The 17,988-nt window shown below is 31.6% G+C and overlaps 1 protein-coding gene across 5 annotated transcripts; it reads right to left on the bottom strand.

The window, feature by feature from the left end:
- Positions 1-221: 221 nt before the first annotated feature.
- On the bottom strand, positions 222-15,741 carry LOC130803535 (transcription factor MYB1-like). Of its 5 annotated transcripts, XM_057667691.1 has the most exons (5): positions 15,381-15,706; positions 10,039-10,505; positions 8,327-8,429; positions 7,015-7,379; positions 222-1,538 (listed from the first exon to the last, which is right to left on the bottom strand). In XM_057667691.1, exons 4-5 carry the CDS (start codon positions 7,298-7,300, stop codon positions 607-609), a joined length of 1,218 nt encoding a protein of 405 aa, XP_057523674.1. In that variant the 5' UTR covers positions 7,301-7,379; positions 8,327-8,429; positions 10,039-10,505; positions 15,381-15,706; the 3' UTR covers positions 222-606. The 5 variants fall into 5 exon arrangements, with proteins under 5 accessions (XP_057523674.1, XP_057523673.1, XP_057523671.1 ...); XM_057667690.1 differs by having other exon boundaries at positions 7,015-8,432; XM_057667688.1 differs by lacking the exon at positions 10,039-10,505 and having other exon boundaries at positions 8,327-8,432.
- Positions 15,742-17,988: the final 2,247 nt, after the last annotated feature.

The raw sequence follows: 17,988 nt of genomic DNA, 5'->3' as shown, positions 1-17,988 counted from the left end.
CACGGTGAGGCTCACTTCATATATGAAGTAAACTGTCTATTTAATTAACATCGTAGAATATAGACTCTTTTTTTGAAATCGTCTCACCAAAAGGATTCTGAGGGAGCTGCTCAGCACGGTTCAAAGTTCCCATCATATTCAAGTAAATAAAATTCATAATTCACAAATTGTTGTATGAGATAGTTTCTTTGTGAGATTATACGTGAGTTAAATAGTCCAACTGATATAAAGTATGAGTATGTAGACTTTTTATTTTAAAATTATCTTAAACGGTCTCTTACAGAAATAGTTGTTCAAAATTTGAGATCCAAAACATGACGTAACAGTTGCAATTGCATCCCTTTGTATACCAGCATAACTATAGATAAGAAAAAGGATTCTCAATGCCTCATCAGTCATCATCATTTTTACTGCACAAATCTCGCCATTACATGTTTAGCATGTAATTTAATGACAAATCAACCACATTCCACAAAACCTAAAAACCTCTAATTCCTGTGTCGAATAATCAGCGCGATCTAAAGGATCGCCAGATGATGGTGAAAATGATAATGTGGAAGTTCAAAACCCAACTTCAGCAGAAAATGTGACTGTTTACCTCAGGATCTAAGTTGAAATCAATTCTGTCATCATACCCATCAGCTTAGTCCGTCCTTCCTCGAAACGCACATTATCTGTCTTCTGTGTGCATTGCCTTGAGTAATCAGCTCCTTGAGAATCTCTTCTCTGAAGCGGGTACTCTGTTCTTCTGGCACATCCGCTATCTAATCCACTTTTTATCCATGCTATATTGTTTAAATCAGTAGCTATTGAGGCCAGCTCATGGCTGGAGAAGGAAGGAGGCTCTTCATATTCAATGAATTCGGGTCCCAAAAATGAGGTTCCGGATTTAAACCCAGTTGGAGTAGAGCAGCATCCATGGCCACATCTCGATGGAATAATGGGCTCGCATTGGACTCCTTCGACAAACTTGGAGATTCCAAAGTCAGGGAAGGCATTCACCAAAGGACCGCACACAGGTACAGGCCTTCGAGGTGGAGCAGCAGGTGTTAAGTCAGAGTCGGGTTGATAAACATTAAAAGCTCCGATGCGCGCAACTGGGCGTGTAAGAGTAGGAGGTTCTATGGGTGTAGGTCCAATAAAATGATTAAAAACTGGTGGATGTGCTACTACGAAGTGGTGATTTGGATGCATATTTAAAGGTACGATTTCAGGTTGTGTTGATTGTGGTAAATTATCGGTGTTTGAAGCATGGTATTCTGATTGTTGGCATTGGTTATCCCTCGTACTTACATCTTGTCTTCCACTAACTGCCTTTAATGAAGTGGCTTCTCCTGAAATAGTTTCTTCTGAGGAATCCTTGATTCTATCAGTGCTTCCCTCTCCTGGTGACTTCACAAAATCATATCTTCGCCGCAGAGTTGAATTCCAATGGTTCTTAATAGCATTATCTGTTCTTCCCGGAAGAAGTTTTGCAATGCAGGCCCATTTGTTTCCATGAATTGCGTGTGCCGTGATGATAATCTGGTCTTCTTCTTCTGCAAAATAGTCTTATTAGTCATAACAAGCAAACTAACAGTATCACAGAAAACATTAGTAGCACCAGCAAACAAACTCTACAAGTCGTGACAAACATATATCTGTCAAATGTTTCCAAAAAGATAACCAACACATCAGAAATAAACTTGAAGTACTGTCATAGTTAGATCATTTCAAACAGATACAGAAAAAACTTGACCAAACAAAAGGCACTTGGGCGAACAAAACCACAATTTTTTCCTCATCAAAGCCGAGTGCAAAATGCCACATTCATAACACATCCTCTAATAATTTGAAATATATGGATTAATGCTGGTTAATGCGGTTACTACAAGAAATGTCAATGTCACTATTCAAAGAGCAAACAATACAAAGAAGATACATTTTTCTTACTAGGATGCGATGAGAAGAAGGAAGAAGAGATCACGCAATTTTCTACCTTTATCACACATGACACTAACAGATTTTCTTCCAAACTTACTCACACAAAAGACTTCCATTTCAAGTTTTTAACTATGGCAAATTTATAAACAAGTTGCAAATTGCAATGCTGCTTCATCAGCAGAGTTGAACCTTATTAAAGAAAATTAATGTCCGCACTTTTTCAAAGGTCTATTCTACTTGAAGGATGACTATCAAATGAATCAAAAGCCACTAATTGGATGATGAGGAATTTGGTGTTGTGGCTGCTAGAAAGAATTCACAACACAATTAATCAGCTCAACATATGCTAGAACTCATCGAGAAGAAAAGACTACTCGCTCAAAACATTAGTTCCTAGGGAATCCATAGAAAGAGTGATATAGCTCTAAACTTGCACGTTACTGCACATTTTACTCAATTAACACTTAAGACCAACAAAATTAATGTTGGGATAACTCGAAAATCACCATAGATCAACTCAAATCGGAACACCTAATACAACCATTGTTTTGATACAACCGTTGTTTGGCAATAAATGGCATTTGAAAAATTTGTCATTGGACTTCTACATAACAAACCCGCACAAGAGGAGAGTTGACCGCACACAAGCCGATGAGATTTCATCCAATTGTAGCAAATTATGGACTGCAAATTATTGAAGAGGTGTAACTTTAGTAGGGGACAATATCAAAGAATGGTTGGAAAACTTAATTATCTTTCTCACACTGGGTCACACATGTGTGAATAGTTAGTAGGCTCATGCACCTTCCACAAATACAACATATACAAGTTATTATAAGAATATTAAGATATCTCAAAAGAACTAATAACAGAGGATCCTTATTTAAAAGAAATGATCATCTTACACTAATGGCATATACTAATACAGATTAGGCAGGAAATAGAGATAGAAGGAAGCCTACTTCAGGTTATTTCACCTTTATTGGAGGAAACTTAGTAACTTGGAAGTGTAAAAAGTAAAAAGTGGTTGCTTTATCTAGTGCAGAGGAATAATTGAGAGGAATTGCCAAAGGAATGACAAAGGTCCTATGGCTTCGACAGTTAATGAAAGAACTTGGCTTTTCACAGACAATGCCAATTATTTTGGGATAATAAGGCGACAATTAGTATATCAAAAAATCATGTCCATATGATCGATCAAAGCATGTTGAATTGATAGACACTTAGTACTTGATCAAACAAATTCTTGAAGAAAGAATCATCAATCTATCTTTTGCGAAATATGAAGAGAAAAAGTAAAAAATATCTAAACTAAAGAATTATAAAAATAAAAATATCTAATATAATATAATAGAAGTTCCTAGAAAAAGTAATTAAAAAATAAAAATATCTAAGATATTTTAGTAAACTTGTAACTAAAATCATCACTATAAATACCCATTGATGTAATCAATTTTTGGCAATGAATAAGAATACTCATCTTCCTCTCCAAATAAATCAATTCTCTATTTTACTATCTAAATTTTCCTACATTTGGTATCAAGAGCTAATTAAAACCAAGACCTCCAAACAACCTAAACACATTAACCAATATACTCCACAATAAAATAAACTTCTAACCACAAAATAAAAAAATGACCTCAACCATTAATTATCCCCAAGTTAATTGGGTTCCCACATTTAAGGGAGAAAAATATAAACAATGGGCTATGCAAATGAGCTCAATATTTATCTCCCAAGATTTATGGGAATTAGTATAAGAAGGTTATGAGCAACCACCCAAAGATACACTAAAGAGTCATCTTGAGATGAAACAAAAATAAAACAATATAAACAAAATAGGATAAAGGATAACTATGCCCTATCCCTATTATATCGTGGAGTCGACGAGGCAATACTTACAACGATCATGCCTGCAAAAACAGCTACTGAGTCTTGGAGGATCCTAGAGACAAAATACAGAGGTTTCGAAGAGGTAATTGTTTTTAAACTCCAATCACTATGGAGAGAATTTGATAATTTATTAATGGCAGAAAATGAAACAATACATTCATTTTTTTTTGACCGAGTCACTAATATAGTTTATCAAATAAGATCAAATGGTGGTAAAATAGAAGATGAAAATGTGATTCGAAAAATATTAAGGAGTCTCTCACAAAAATATAACATTATAGCCACGACAATAGAAGAGGTTAACAAGAAAAATTTATCTCAATTAAGTATACCCGAACTAATGAGATCACTACTTGCACATAAAGATAGATTAACAAGATTTAACGAAGAACCACAAGCTTTTCAAGCTAAATTAAAATTTTCTAATGTTGAAAATAAAAATAGTCATTGTAAAAATTATGAAAAAAGACAAACATCAACTAATCGTATCAAGGGGAGAGGAAATTTTAAAAATCAATGAAGTCGAGTAAATAATCAAACTGACCTTTATTGTAAATTATATATGAAAACTAACCACAATACTAATGATTGTCGGTATAAATGTAAGAGGTGTAAAAAACACACTAACCTCGAAAAAGATTGTGGTTGTTCAAATCACATTAATGGCAATAAAAATTATTTTGTCACTCTTGACGAAAATGTTAAAACACACCGCGACGGTAAAAAAGAAGATGTCGCCGGAAAAGGGACAATCGTCGTTAAAACAAAAAATGGCTCATCAAAATTAATTCATGAAGCTTTCTATGTTCTCGGACTTGCACAAAATTTATTAAGTGTAGGCCAATTCATTAAAAAAGGATATTTGGTTAAATTTGAGAATAACAAATGTCAAATTTATAATAAAAATAAGGGTCACATAATGTCGAAATGGCTCCCAACAAAATATTCCCATTAAAAATGCCATTTGAAAAAAGATTGGCTTTAAGCTCAATAAATGATGAATCCACCTTATGGCAATTGAGATTCAAGGCATCTAAATTTTAACAGTCTAAAACTTATTAAAACAAAAAGAATTGGTAATTGGAATACCATCAATAAAAAATGAAAGAAAAATTTACGAAGGCTGTATATATGTCAAGATGCACATATTGCCATTTCTTACCGCATCTTGGAGGGCCAAGGCTCCTTTAGAGCATGTTCATGCAGACATTTGGGGTCCTGCCAAGAAACCGTCTCTTAGTGGAAAAAGATATTTTTATTTGTTCATAGATGACTACTCCCACATGATGTGGGTATATTTCCTGGAGAAAAAATCAGAAGCTTTTTCCCACTTCATGCAATCCAAAGCCCTCACAGAAAATCAACATGGGCATTCTCTTAATATTCTTAGAACAGATCGTGGCGTAGAATTTACAAATATCGAATTCAATAGCTTCTGTAAGAAGCATGAAATTAAAAGAGAACTTACACCAAGGCGTACACCTCAACAAAATGGTGTCGCAGAGAGGAAAAACCACACTATAGCAAAGATGGCCCGCAGCATGATGCAGGGTAAACATCTACCCAAAAGATACTGGGCCGAAGCTGTTCACACGGCAGTATATATCCTCAATAGATCTCCCACAAAAGCAGTTAATGATTTAACACCATATGAAGTTTGGCACGAGAGAAAGCCGAGAGTAGCGCACCTCAAAGTGTTCGGATGCGTAGCTTATGCTCACATCCCGAAAAGAATCGGAAAAAGCTCGATGAGAAAAGAGAAAGATGCATATTCATTGGATACAGTCACGAAACAAAAGGATATCGCCTTTACAAGCCTAAATCTAAAGAATTAATCATCTCAAGAAACGTCATTTTCGACGAAGCAGCCGAATGGACGTGGAAAGAAAAAGAAATTGAAGCTCGCGAAAGAAATACTCTCCCAAGAGATCCAAGTGAAGAAGACGGTGCAGACCAACCAACAAACCCATCATCTCCGAGTCCAAGCACACCTGGAAGTACAAGATCATCCCCAAGCTCAAGAAGCCGAACATCACGTTCAACTCCTCAACATTAAGAAGCCCGAAGATCAACACGTGATCGGCAACCGCCATAATGGCTACAAGATTACTATTGTGACCAAGCAATGCTCTCTTCTCTAGTGAGCCACAAACATTTCTAGAAGCAGCACAAGAAGAAACATGGATTGAGGCTATGAACGAAAAAATCAAAATGATCGAGAAGAATCATACATGGGAAATTTTACACAAACTACAAGACAAGGAAGTCATCAGACTCAACTGGGTCTACAAGGTGAAACATAAGAATGATGGCTCCATCAACAAGTACAAAGCAAGGCTCGTAGCAAAGGGATATGCGCAACAACTAGGAACCGACTTCAATGAAACATATGCACCAGTGAAACTAAGAAACAACTAATCCTTGAAACAATCAGCATGTTGTATATTTACTAACTCATATTCCGTCAACATCAACAACAAAACCAAAAATTATTAAAAACATTCCAAACTGAATTCCATTTTTAACTTAAGAATACAAACATCCGAAATCCTTTCATAACTCAACTCCAGACCTAAACTGAACTAACTCAAACCCACTTTATTTCGATCCCAAAATCGAAAAAAAAAATATCAAAATCAAATATATACTAAAATGTGATCACTTCACAGTAAGTCCAAACAATAATCTAAAGTTAAGTAATGTTCATCAAACAAACCAACAAATTATACTCGAACGAAATGGAATTGCAATGAAAAGAAGCAAAAACTAAGAAGACGAATCATCTTGAATTTTTTCTTGACTCAACTCCAAACCTAAACTGAACCAATACAAACCCATTCATTTCGATTCCAAACCCGAAAAATGTAACAAAATTAAAATTATACAAAAATGTCATCAATTTAAAGCAAGTTCAATACCAAAATAATAAAGAAATAAAATTAATCAAACAAACAACCAAATCATAGTCGAAAAAAGTAAAATTGCAGTGTAAAGAATCAAAAATCAGCAAAGAAACAGAAAAGGAGTAAACTTCGGCAAACTAACAATTCCAAGAAAGAAGGCGAAAAGCACGACATTTCAAATATCAAAATCAAACAAAGTACTCCTTTAACAACCAGGAATTATCGGATTTACTATCTATTTTTTTAAAAACAATAGTTTTGAAAAATCAAAGAGCGAAAAAAGAGTAGAAATTACCGGAAAAAGGTTTGCGTTTGACGCAAGGATCGAGCTGATTACACCAACGGAGACGACAAGACTTACCGGAGCGACCCGGAATTCCACGAGCAATTAGGCTCCAATTACGGGCCCCGAATTTACTTACAAGTTCGCTAAGTATGCCGTCTTCTTCCGGCGACCATGGGCCCCGCACTCGACACTTTGGCTGTGTGACGGCGGTTTCATCGCCTTCAACGGCAATTGTTACGGCGTCGGGAAGGACAAGGTCGATAGGGTCTTCGGTAGTCATCGGTTGGTCAGACATTTTTTTCTAGTATTTATTTGGGTTTTCCCTCTCACTCTAACCGTAGGTAACTGCAACGGAGTATTGAAGAGAGAGAAAGCTGGGGAGTTTTTATGGGTTTCAAATCCGTTAGGTTATTTGTTATTCTAATGAAAAGGCGGTATTTTTAAGGAAAATTCCCAACTCTTCGGTCTTTTTCATTTATTGATAACACAACTTTATTTGATGGTGGGGGGGGGGTTTTGAGGGATTATTTTTAATTAGGTTGGTCTATTATATATTTTTAAAAATATTATAAGTAGACATTAAGAATGGTGTAAATAGACATTTAAGATGTTAAAAGTAGGTATTAAGATATAGTAAGTAAATATTAAGGATAATATAAGTAGGTATTAAGAATACGTTAAGTAGACATTAATCTTTAATGGATTGAGCTTAAGAGATGACTCTTAAGAGACTAGCTAATTAATTAAATATTCACTCGTTTTCAGCTACTCTCTCTTTTGAAAAGACGACTTTAAAATTAAAAGTTTATATTTTTATTTTCTCTTTAATTTGTATTAATTGCACTATTTACGCCATATATCTATTACGTCTTTTGGATAAACAATTTATACTTGTTTTTTAAAGTTGTTCTAATGATTTGGGTTGTTTTACTTGTTTTATTTATAATTGCTAAGGAAAACCGAGGTGATTAAATTCTTATTAGTAGTAGGAATTAATTTTTCTTGAAATTTTAAAATTCCTATGTTGATTACTAAACAAATGCAATCTATTCCGACACTTCATACTTTATAGAATGTTCAAATTCATATGCTAGTTGCTATTAGCAAAACAAACTATTGTTTTTTTTTTTTTTTTTTTTGAGGAGAGCCAAACAAACTCTTAATATTGTCTATATTTAATAATTTATTTTAAAACAAAAATAAATTAAATTAAAATATTTATAACAGTTACTAACTTATGCTACTTACTCCTAAGTAGCTCGTTCGATTGACACCAAATTAAATTTCAATTTAAATTTCTAATTACTTAGAAGTTACGTACCTTGGTAAATTTCTTCAAAGTCATTTTTTTTTTTTAAGTTGCATGCAAGAAATTGCAATTAACTGAAATTTGGAATATACACTCCCTTGGGCCTTGGTATAAACTTCTGGTAAGAATTTCCACATACAACGAAAATTGTAATTTTTATTTATGCTTAACAAAAAAACTGTCAAGCAATTAATATAACTTTATTTCAAGCAATTCACAGTAAAAGGAAAGAAAATATGAAGACGATAATTTACAAAGGTAATGGTGGAAACATTTCCATAAAAGAAATATTGCAATATTAAGAACGAAAAATTATCAACAATAATTTAATTTTTTGCACTGCAGGAGAGCCATCCAATAAGGGAGAAACTGTTGGTGGGTTGTTGTCTTGCTGAGAGCAAGCCCAGAGGTACAATGGGTAAGAGGATCAAGATGGAAAGAAGGGGAACGTGAGTCATCTAAGAATTTGTGCTCGTGAGGAGTAGATTTAGAAGACCAAGAAAAAGGGAAAGTGGCTTCATCTAAAAGAACATGAAGAGATATAATAATCTTATGAGAGGAGAGGTCATAGCACTTGTAACCGCGGTGTGAAGATGGATAACCCAAGAAGACACATGGAGACGAACGATGATGTAATTTATGAATTTTAGAGGAGGGATGTAGAGTAAAACATAAGCACCCAAAAACCCGAAGATGTTTATAGGAAGGAGATTTATGGTAAATAAGGTGAATGGGAGTAAGATTGCCAAGCAATTTAGAGGGAAGAATGTTGAGAAGATATGTGACGATATTTAAGGTGTGAAGCCAAAAGTACGGGGGAAGAGAAGCATGACATAATAACGTGCGAACAATATTATTAATTGAACGAATTTTTCTTTCGGATTTTTCATTTTGTGAAGATGTGTGAGGACAAGAAAAACGAAGATGAATACCCCGATTATTGCAAAATTAATGGAATAATTTATTGTTGAATTCACCCCATGATCACATTGGAAAGATTTAATTTGGAGTTCAAATTGGGTATTGACATAAGCATTAAACTTCACAATATATATCATAAACATGAGATTTGCGAAATAATGGGGAAGTCTACAAGAAGTTAGTATATCAAGAAAAAGAACATAGTATTTGTAGCCAGAAGGACTCGAAACCGGTGAAATCCATAAATTACTATGAATAATCTCAATGGGACGAGTACTAATAAATTGAGAATGAACAAAAGGCAATCTAACATGTTTATCCAAACGATAAGAATGACACACAAAAGTTGGATTTTTATTACATTTAATGAAAATTAGAGGAGGACAATGAATTCAAAATCACATTTCCCGGATGACCTAAACGGGAATGCCAAATACTAGAAGATAAAACAAAAAAAGTTGAAGATGTGGATGACGGGATGGAAGCTCCATTTGTCGAGTGAAAAGGATAAAGGTCGCCAGTGCTATTAGATCTCAAAACGATATTCCTTGTGGCCAACTCTTTCACAAAAAAAACCAAAATGATCAAATTCAACGGAAACCATATTATCATGGGTAAATTTTCGAACAAAAATGAGATTTTTAATAAGCTGACGTGCATGTAGGACATTTTTAAGAGTAAGGGATTTATGGGAGGAAGGGAGAGAAATTTGTCCATGACCTTGAACTGGAATCATATGACCATTACCAACAACAATTGCGTTATGTAAAGGATGCTTGAAAGGAGACTAATGAGTAAAATACCTTAAGATCGAGTCATATGTGAAGTAGCACCGGTATCCATGTAATATTACTCTTCCGGAGAAGATAAGGGGAAAGAATGCATGGCTTGATCAATATTGGTAGGAAAATACCCCATAGATGATGAAGAACCAGAACAAAAACCTTGCGTAGGGCGTGGGCTACGATTCCAAACCCAGAATCTGATTTGGGCTATTGGTGCAGTGTAGGGAATGAATGTAGAAGCTGGACCCAAGATAAAGAATGCCAACCAGCCCATGTAGGATAAGAGCAAGGAGGGAACTAAGGTGGGCCTTCTCCAGTTGGGCCAATAGCTTAAAGGTTGTAGGAAGTAACTCCAATGGGCTGCTGAGAGTGAGGACCACACCCACCACTGTGCGGTTGGAATTGAGGGCTGTGGTGGTTCCGACCACCACGGAGAGGCTGCTGGTGGCCACCACGGTGGGTGGTGGTTGTCCAAGAGTCAAAACCTTCAAAATTTTCAAATTTTTGTGGAGTATTAACAAGAGCAGAGTCTTAAGTGGGGAATTTTGTGGAGTAAGCCATTGGAATAGCAAAAAAAAAGAGAAAGAGAGAAAAAAGAGAGGAGGAGACAGAATAAATAAATAAATAAATAAATCGGTAGCTACCAAAAGAGGTGGTGGATGGCTAGAAGAGGGAGGCGGAAGATGAGAGGATCAAAAATCTATGCTCTTGAAACTATATTGGAAAATAATTCCTCGTCATTCATTTCATGAATTGATGAATATATATAAGATGTAATCTCTAATTTTAGAAAACTAAATAACTATAAAATAATAACTAAATCAAAAAATTTACAAAATATACAAAATATTATTTTATTCAAAGATGTTCTATTCTAATAAAGTTATGTGCCACGGCCATAAAAAAGACACATAGGCTACAAAATGTCAACTTGAAGACAACTTATTTAATTATAACATGGTACAACTACACCAATTACTCTCCACTTCTAACTTTCATGTTTACAATTTGGATGATTGCTGTAGTACTACATCAGTTCTTCCGTTTCGTAACGGTATTATCTCCCCTAAAAATCTCCCACATATATTTCAGAAAAATAAAACTTTATGATTAAAAGAAAATAGACAAATTTTAAACTTGTTGTATTATTTTATTTTGAAAAACTAGTTTTTCAGTTGGTTGAAATACTTTTTACTAAATGCGCTTTATTTGCTCTTGACCAACAAAAAAGTTAAAAGTCAAATAAAAAACCGATCTAAAAGTCATTTTCCAAATACCCCAATATTTAAAGTCAATAAAAAGATAAATATTAATTACTAACCACCCCAATCAACTCAAATTATCTTCAAAATTTCCTAATTGGTTCACCTATCGTTTAAATTTGTTGAAGTAAAGGGACATCTCAATCCCTATATATCTATATGAAGTATAATTCTAATCTAAAGACTACTATGAACTATGGGATAATCTTAATAAGAACGATGAGAAAAAAATAAGAAAGATTGTCGATGAAAATGGGGCATTAGTTTTAATTAGGGGACAAGACAATGAAAAAAGAGGACATTTTATGGACACATGTTCCCTAAATGAATAATAGCCGTAGCCTGTGGAACACTCAATAAGAGGACCCGCTTATTGTTGAAGTAAAGGGACATCTCCCAAAACGCATCATTTTACTCAAATTTCTTCATGCTTTGGATTCTAATTAGGAAAAATTACCGTGAATAATATAATTTTTTGCTAATTTTTTCCCAATAATACAAACTATTAATTAACCATGAATAATACGAACTGGTGTATTTTCTTTAGAATAATATCAACTTTTGTTTATTAATTAATTTACCAATTATTTTTGTCTTATAATCACCTATAGTTTGATTTTTAACATGTTATGAATTTTCTAGGAAAATACCACTTACAGTTGGTATAATTCAAGGTTAATCGATAATTGGTATTATTGAGGGAGATTAACTAAAGGTTGTATTATTCGCAACAATTTTTTCTTCTAATTAAATCATTATTATTACTCTTATTATTATTATTATTACTCTATTCGGCTCATTTTGCATTATTTTTTTTGACAATGGTTCCATCTCTTTTTTAAAAAATCTTCTCCACAAACTTATACTTTCTTTTTATCTTAACGACTTATTTTTATTCTCCACTTATTCTTTTCTTAATCACTAACCTATTTTTCGTTTTCCACTTAATTTCATCTATTTTGCACAAGTGCAAAATAAGAGGAAGAGAGGGAGTATTATAGATATTTATTTTGTAATACACTATTTCTTTTTTTTTTTTTAGTGTTGGGCTTTGACTAATTAGGGCCACATGTATGTTTGTAATGGCATCTTTTTCTCCTCTATAAATGTCTTCTCTTGTACATTTTGTAGGGTTTTCTACATGAAATTGGAATAGTTGAATAATGCAAAAAATCAATTGTAGGAATCATGACTTGGTAAGGGATTCCGGATTTGTGTCATTTTGAATTGATAATGCTATTTTAAATAGGAAAACCACCTTTTGGCTTTTGTATAGGGATGAAAACAGCAATACAAGATTAGTAAAGGGACTTCTACATATAGTAAAAATTATCTCATAATTATAATTGGGTTATTATATGTCTCCATCAAATATTCTTTGTAGGTGGTAGTCACTAATTTACATTGACTAATTGAAATGTTTTTTGCATAACAATAAATTTAGATTTTGAGTGGCTTGGGTTATGATTCAGTTCGCTTGATTACAATATCTTATAATATAATCATGTAATATATAATATTGAAATTTTGCAAGTAAATTAAAAAGTGTCTTTAGTCCATCATATATTAGTATCTTAGATTTATCCACAGTATTGTATATATATATATTATCTGTTAGTCTCTTTAAATTTAATATAGGAATATTACTTTATTATTTTTTGTTGGAGAATAAGATAACATTACAGGTGGATATGAAAAAATGTAAATGAGATAAAAGAAACAATAATTTTGTGGATGAAGTTAAAAAAAAAAAAAAAAAAAAAACTTGGAGCATATTCAAAATAGAAATGAAGCAAAGTGACAAATATAAATAAAATGGATTTTTTTTTTTGAAAAGTAAATAAATTAGATGTTGAACTCAAGGAGACGGAAGAGTTGTTTTTATTGTATAAAGTTATAAGGAAAAATGATCAAAATGATCAGAATAAGAAAAATTATAAGGAAAAAACTAAGTACTAACAAATTCTATCCAATGTTTCCTCAGTTGAGTCATGTGTAACGACTCACATGTTTTTTAATCAGCACTTGTGTACAATTTGAAAACCCTAATTTCGACTATTTTTCATAACATCCCTAATATTTCCATTCCCAAATTTGAATTCAGGAAAATTAAAACAAAGTTTTTTCTAATATTAAATAGAGGGAATAGATTAATTCATGGTTCGCATGGGACATTATATATGACTATTAAATTCGCAATAGCTATCTCGTGTAAATCAAACCAAAAATATAATAATGAAAGTAAAGGCATTAATTAAATAATTAATTAAGATTATTGCTTTATTGATTCCAAATTAAAATAATTTCATTATTGCTAATGATATGCAAAAAGTAGCTAATACTCATATATCGAAGGAAGTTTTGACTTTCTGTAAATCATCATTAATTTCAAGAGACTTAATGCTTTTCTGATTTGATATTAACTCATAAAGGATCTTTAAATCATCTTTAATCACGCTTTATTAGCTAGCCAACTTTTTTTTTCCTAAAAATATAATATGAATTTAATGGCTTTTACTCAATATTCCAAAAGGATCGAGAATTATACTTCCATAATAATAATAAGTAAAGAAATTATTTAACTTCGTCCAAAGAAGCCTAATTGAACTATAGAACAAAGGGACTATGATAAGGCACATGACATATTTTAGGTTGTAAATATCTATTATTAGGCTTATTTAACCCAAGTAGAAAATATATTTTACAGTGAGACTGATATACAATTAACATAGCTATCATATCACCATCAAGTTAAAGTTTGTTGGATAAAAACTAAGATTAAAGTTTATATGAACGGATTTTTTTGATGAACTTCAACCTATTAAATTATTTTTGGCTAAAATTCAAAAAAATACAACTTTTTAAAGATTATATAATCAATATAGTTATCACTTTTAGCTTTTAGTCGAATTTTAAAATATCACTTTCATATTATATACTATAGTTTTTAAATGAAAAAGTGTTGATTATATTTTTATTTTCATAGAGTTTTGATGTATATTCAGATCACAACATTTATTTATAAATGTTAGTTCTACTTTTTAATAAAGCATATCTACTATGAACACCCAAACACCTTGAAGACAACATATAATATTTATCATAAGACTTCCTGATATTTGCTAAGAAAGAATTATTATCCTTTGATGTTGATATACAAATTAAATTACGTCTTACTAAATTTGTTATAGTAATTGCTTTTATTTTATCAAGAGGAATTTATAACTTTACTCACCGTTACATCTGATCTATACATTTTTATTTTCATTTTCATCGAAATATTTTAATATTTGTAGGGTAAGAAGAAGAAAATTTAATAAGAATCAAATCAAATTTCACCCAAAAAATATAATACTTACGGTTGTTGATTCTGAAATAAGACTCGACTCTGTCATCATTGATACACTTATTCTTTTAATTGAGTTGGTTATTTTGTTTTTTTTTTAATTTTATTCTTCTCGAATTAGAATATGATGCAGAATTCAAAACTCAACACAAAGAATTTACAAGTTTTTATTTCATTCCCCAAAAAAAAAGAAAAAAACACAAAGAATAAATTTTGGATATCAAGATAATAAAAGAAAGGATCGAATATTATGCTTTTTAGGCTTTAGACCATAAATCTTCTAAATATAGATTTAACAAAAAAAGTTAAGGAGTATTTCCAATTTAGTTTTAAAATTAGATTTTTATTTTTTTTTACAAAAGGAACGGTGTACATATTATACAAGATCTAAATTCATACATAATTAATAATACTGATCTTATTTAGCCGTAATGGTAAAAAAATTATATATTAATACTCCTATATTTAACAATATGATGCACATATATCATATGATTTGTATGATTCATTAAAAATTAAGATATAAAGTATTTAGATTCTATCTAATAATTTTGATTTCATGAAATAATTAGAACGACTTAAGTAATAAGTTTAGTTTAAGCTAAGCAAGAACTGGATATTATGATATCCTATTATATGATAAGCTTTATTTAATTATTGAGATTTTATTATTTTCATACATATTTCATAATATTGATTGAATTCAAATTTCAACTTAAAAAAAAAAAATAATGAAGAGAGAAGAAATTTACCTGATGACAAAATTGAATTTGGTTGAAGAAAATTGTTGTGATCAAGGTCATCAAAGGAATAATAAAATCATGTGTGAATATATATAAATATATAAACATATATAATATTGATAATATTTGAAGATTTGGGGATGAATTAATGAAAGAATAAAAAAGCAAATGAAGGATAAATCCAAAGGGAATGCATGATCCAAACAAAATAGAGTAAATGATGATGAGTTAGGATCAATGCGATCCCTTTGGATTCCTCCTCCAGCTGCTGCTCTTACTAAACCAACCCAATTCTTCTCTCTTTCTTTCCACTTCTTTGTTTCTCTCTCCGTCACCTTCTTTATATATAAAGCTTAAAAAGCCTCCCAAGAAGAGCACTTAATTAATACGGTCTAAGTGTCTACGTGTTTAAAATAAATTTAATAATTTGATATTTATTTGATTTTGTAATTAAATTCGACTTAACTCGATTTAAAAATGGATTTACAATATGTAAAAAGTAATGTTGATGTAAAATTCGATTTTAAATCGACTTGAAATATCTTATCTGAAATCGATCTGATGACAGGATGAACACCTCCCCTTTCAATTAACATTGTCACTTGCTTTCTGAATGAAAATTTTTGTAAAAAGAGGATTTCAGTTACAGAACTAGATAAAAATACAAATAGATGATAAAAATAAATGGTTAAAATCAAACGACAATAAATTTATAGATAAAATTTAAAAAAAAGTAAGTTAAGCCATTTTAAAAAAATATAAAATCGGAAATATACTAAAATAAAAAATAGTAAGCGGGACAAATTTTGTGCTTGTAGTGTCGATTGTTTTTGTCATACAAGTATACTATTCCATTTGTTTCCTTTTAGACGTCGTGGATCGTACTAGAACGGGTCATGTATTTGATTGACCGGGCAGTGTATGACTGTATGGTAAAGGGTGGTGTTGGCTACCCTCAAATAATGACTTATAGGCTATTATATGGTCCAAGCACACAGACCTTGCAGGCCGTGTTGGGTCGTGCTATAGGCCACAAAAACAAATTTATTTTTTTAAATAAAAGTTCTTACCGAATGGTGATCGTAGTACGTTTATAGTCAACTATAATGGTTAATGGATCAATCGTATCGTGTCTGATAAAAGATTGTACCCTTACTAGCTCTATGTTGACTCTTGTACCCATATTTGTTGCTGTATGTAAGTTATTCTAATTAATTTTTTTAATTGATTGGCAGTAAATAAGAGAAAAGACAAGAAATAAATTCCTTAAATTAAAGGGAGAATATGAGTTTAAAGATGAGATCACAAAAGACAATGTTGGAATCTTATATTAGTCGATGAAAGGTGTGATAAGATATTTTAAAATCAATCTCAAGATCGCATGAACCCATGGCATGATACTTATAAATTTGTTTAGCTTTATTTTTGAAGTATGAAAAAAAAATTATATACTCAATTAAAACATAAGAGATTCAACTTTTCAATACTAATGATGAAATAATTTTAAACATATATGTGTATGTAAAGGAAATAAACGAATGGTGATACATAAGAAAAATACTTCTGATCGAGACTAATTTTTAAAAATTAAATTGTAAAATCGTATTTTAAACATAACATCAATTTTAATAAAGATTATATTGAAGACAAGCTTGTTTCATCAAGGGTGCGAACAAATGCCTACTAGAATTAGAATTTAGAAGAACAAAATCAAGACTCATTTTAAACCTAATTTTTGACAAAATTGAAGGCATTTTACACTAAAAATTTGTTACAAAAATTAAAATTGGGTGGTGTCAAGAGCATCACCTACCCTTGCTCCGCCCTTACTTGAAATTACTTTGGAATAAGGTCTCAAAATAAACCTCAAATTTCTTACAACACAACAAAACAATATTATGATCATATTCGGTATTACTGCAGTTTTCTTTCTTTAGTTTTTTATTTTTTAAAGTCAATGATATATGACATATGATGAATATAAAATTAATCAAAGTTATAGAAAACATGATGATTTTCAGAAATGACAATTAAAAAGTGAAAATCGCTTTTCTTGTTTATTTTTGGTTTTTAGTTTTTTTAAAAAAAAATAAAAACAAAAAACGATAACGAAGAGGTTCTAAGAAATTAACATTATGAATTTATTATTCTAGCCTTTTTGGGTTATAAAGTTATAGACTGAGATAAGGGAAAATACTAGTGAAAAATCACTCGTGCAAAACGTAATAAATACTCCAACTATGACAAAATTATATTCTCTATTGTAACCTAAATTAAGTATATTCAATTAGCTATCTATAATTTGCAAGTAGGCCCAACTTCTTTATAAATCTAAACCAAACACATGGGAAGTAAGGGAAATTTAAACCTAAAAAGTGGGGAGGCAATATTAGCTTGACCATCCCCCATTGTTATTCTAAGTTAAGCTAAACAACTAGATTGGTGGTGGTTGTTTGCTAATGTTAGTATCACCATTTATTATTTGCTTATCCTACTAATTAGGGGAGTGTGGTCCAATTACACCATAACTATCCCTACACTCTTTAATCCTACTTTAATTCTTCTTTCCATCAATAGGGAATAAATTCTTGTCATGTAGGGGTGTTCAATATCCAAT

This window comes from Amaranthus tricolor, chromosome 17, assembly GCF_026212465.1.
Source record: "Amaranthus tricolor cultivar Red isolate AtriRed21 chromosome 17, ASM2621246v1, whole genome shotgun sequence".
In the NCBI taxonomy this organism is placed as follows: domain Eukaryota; kingdom Viridiplantae; phylum Streptophyta; class Magnoliopsida; order Caryophyllales; family Amaranthaceae; genus Amaranthus; species Amaranthus tricolor.
Note: the sequence above shows the minus strand (reverse complement) of the source record. Positions and strands in the feature narration are given on the sequence as shown.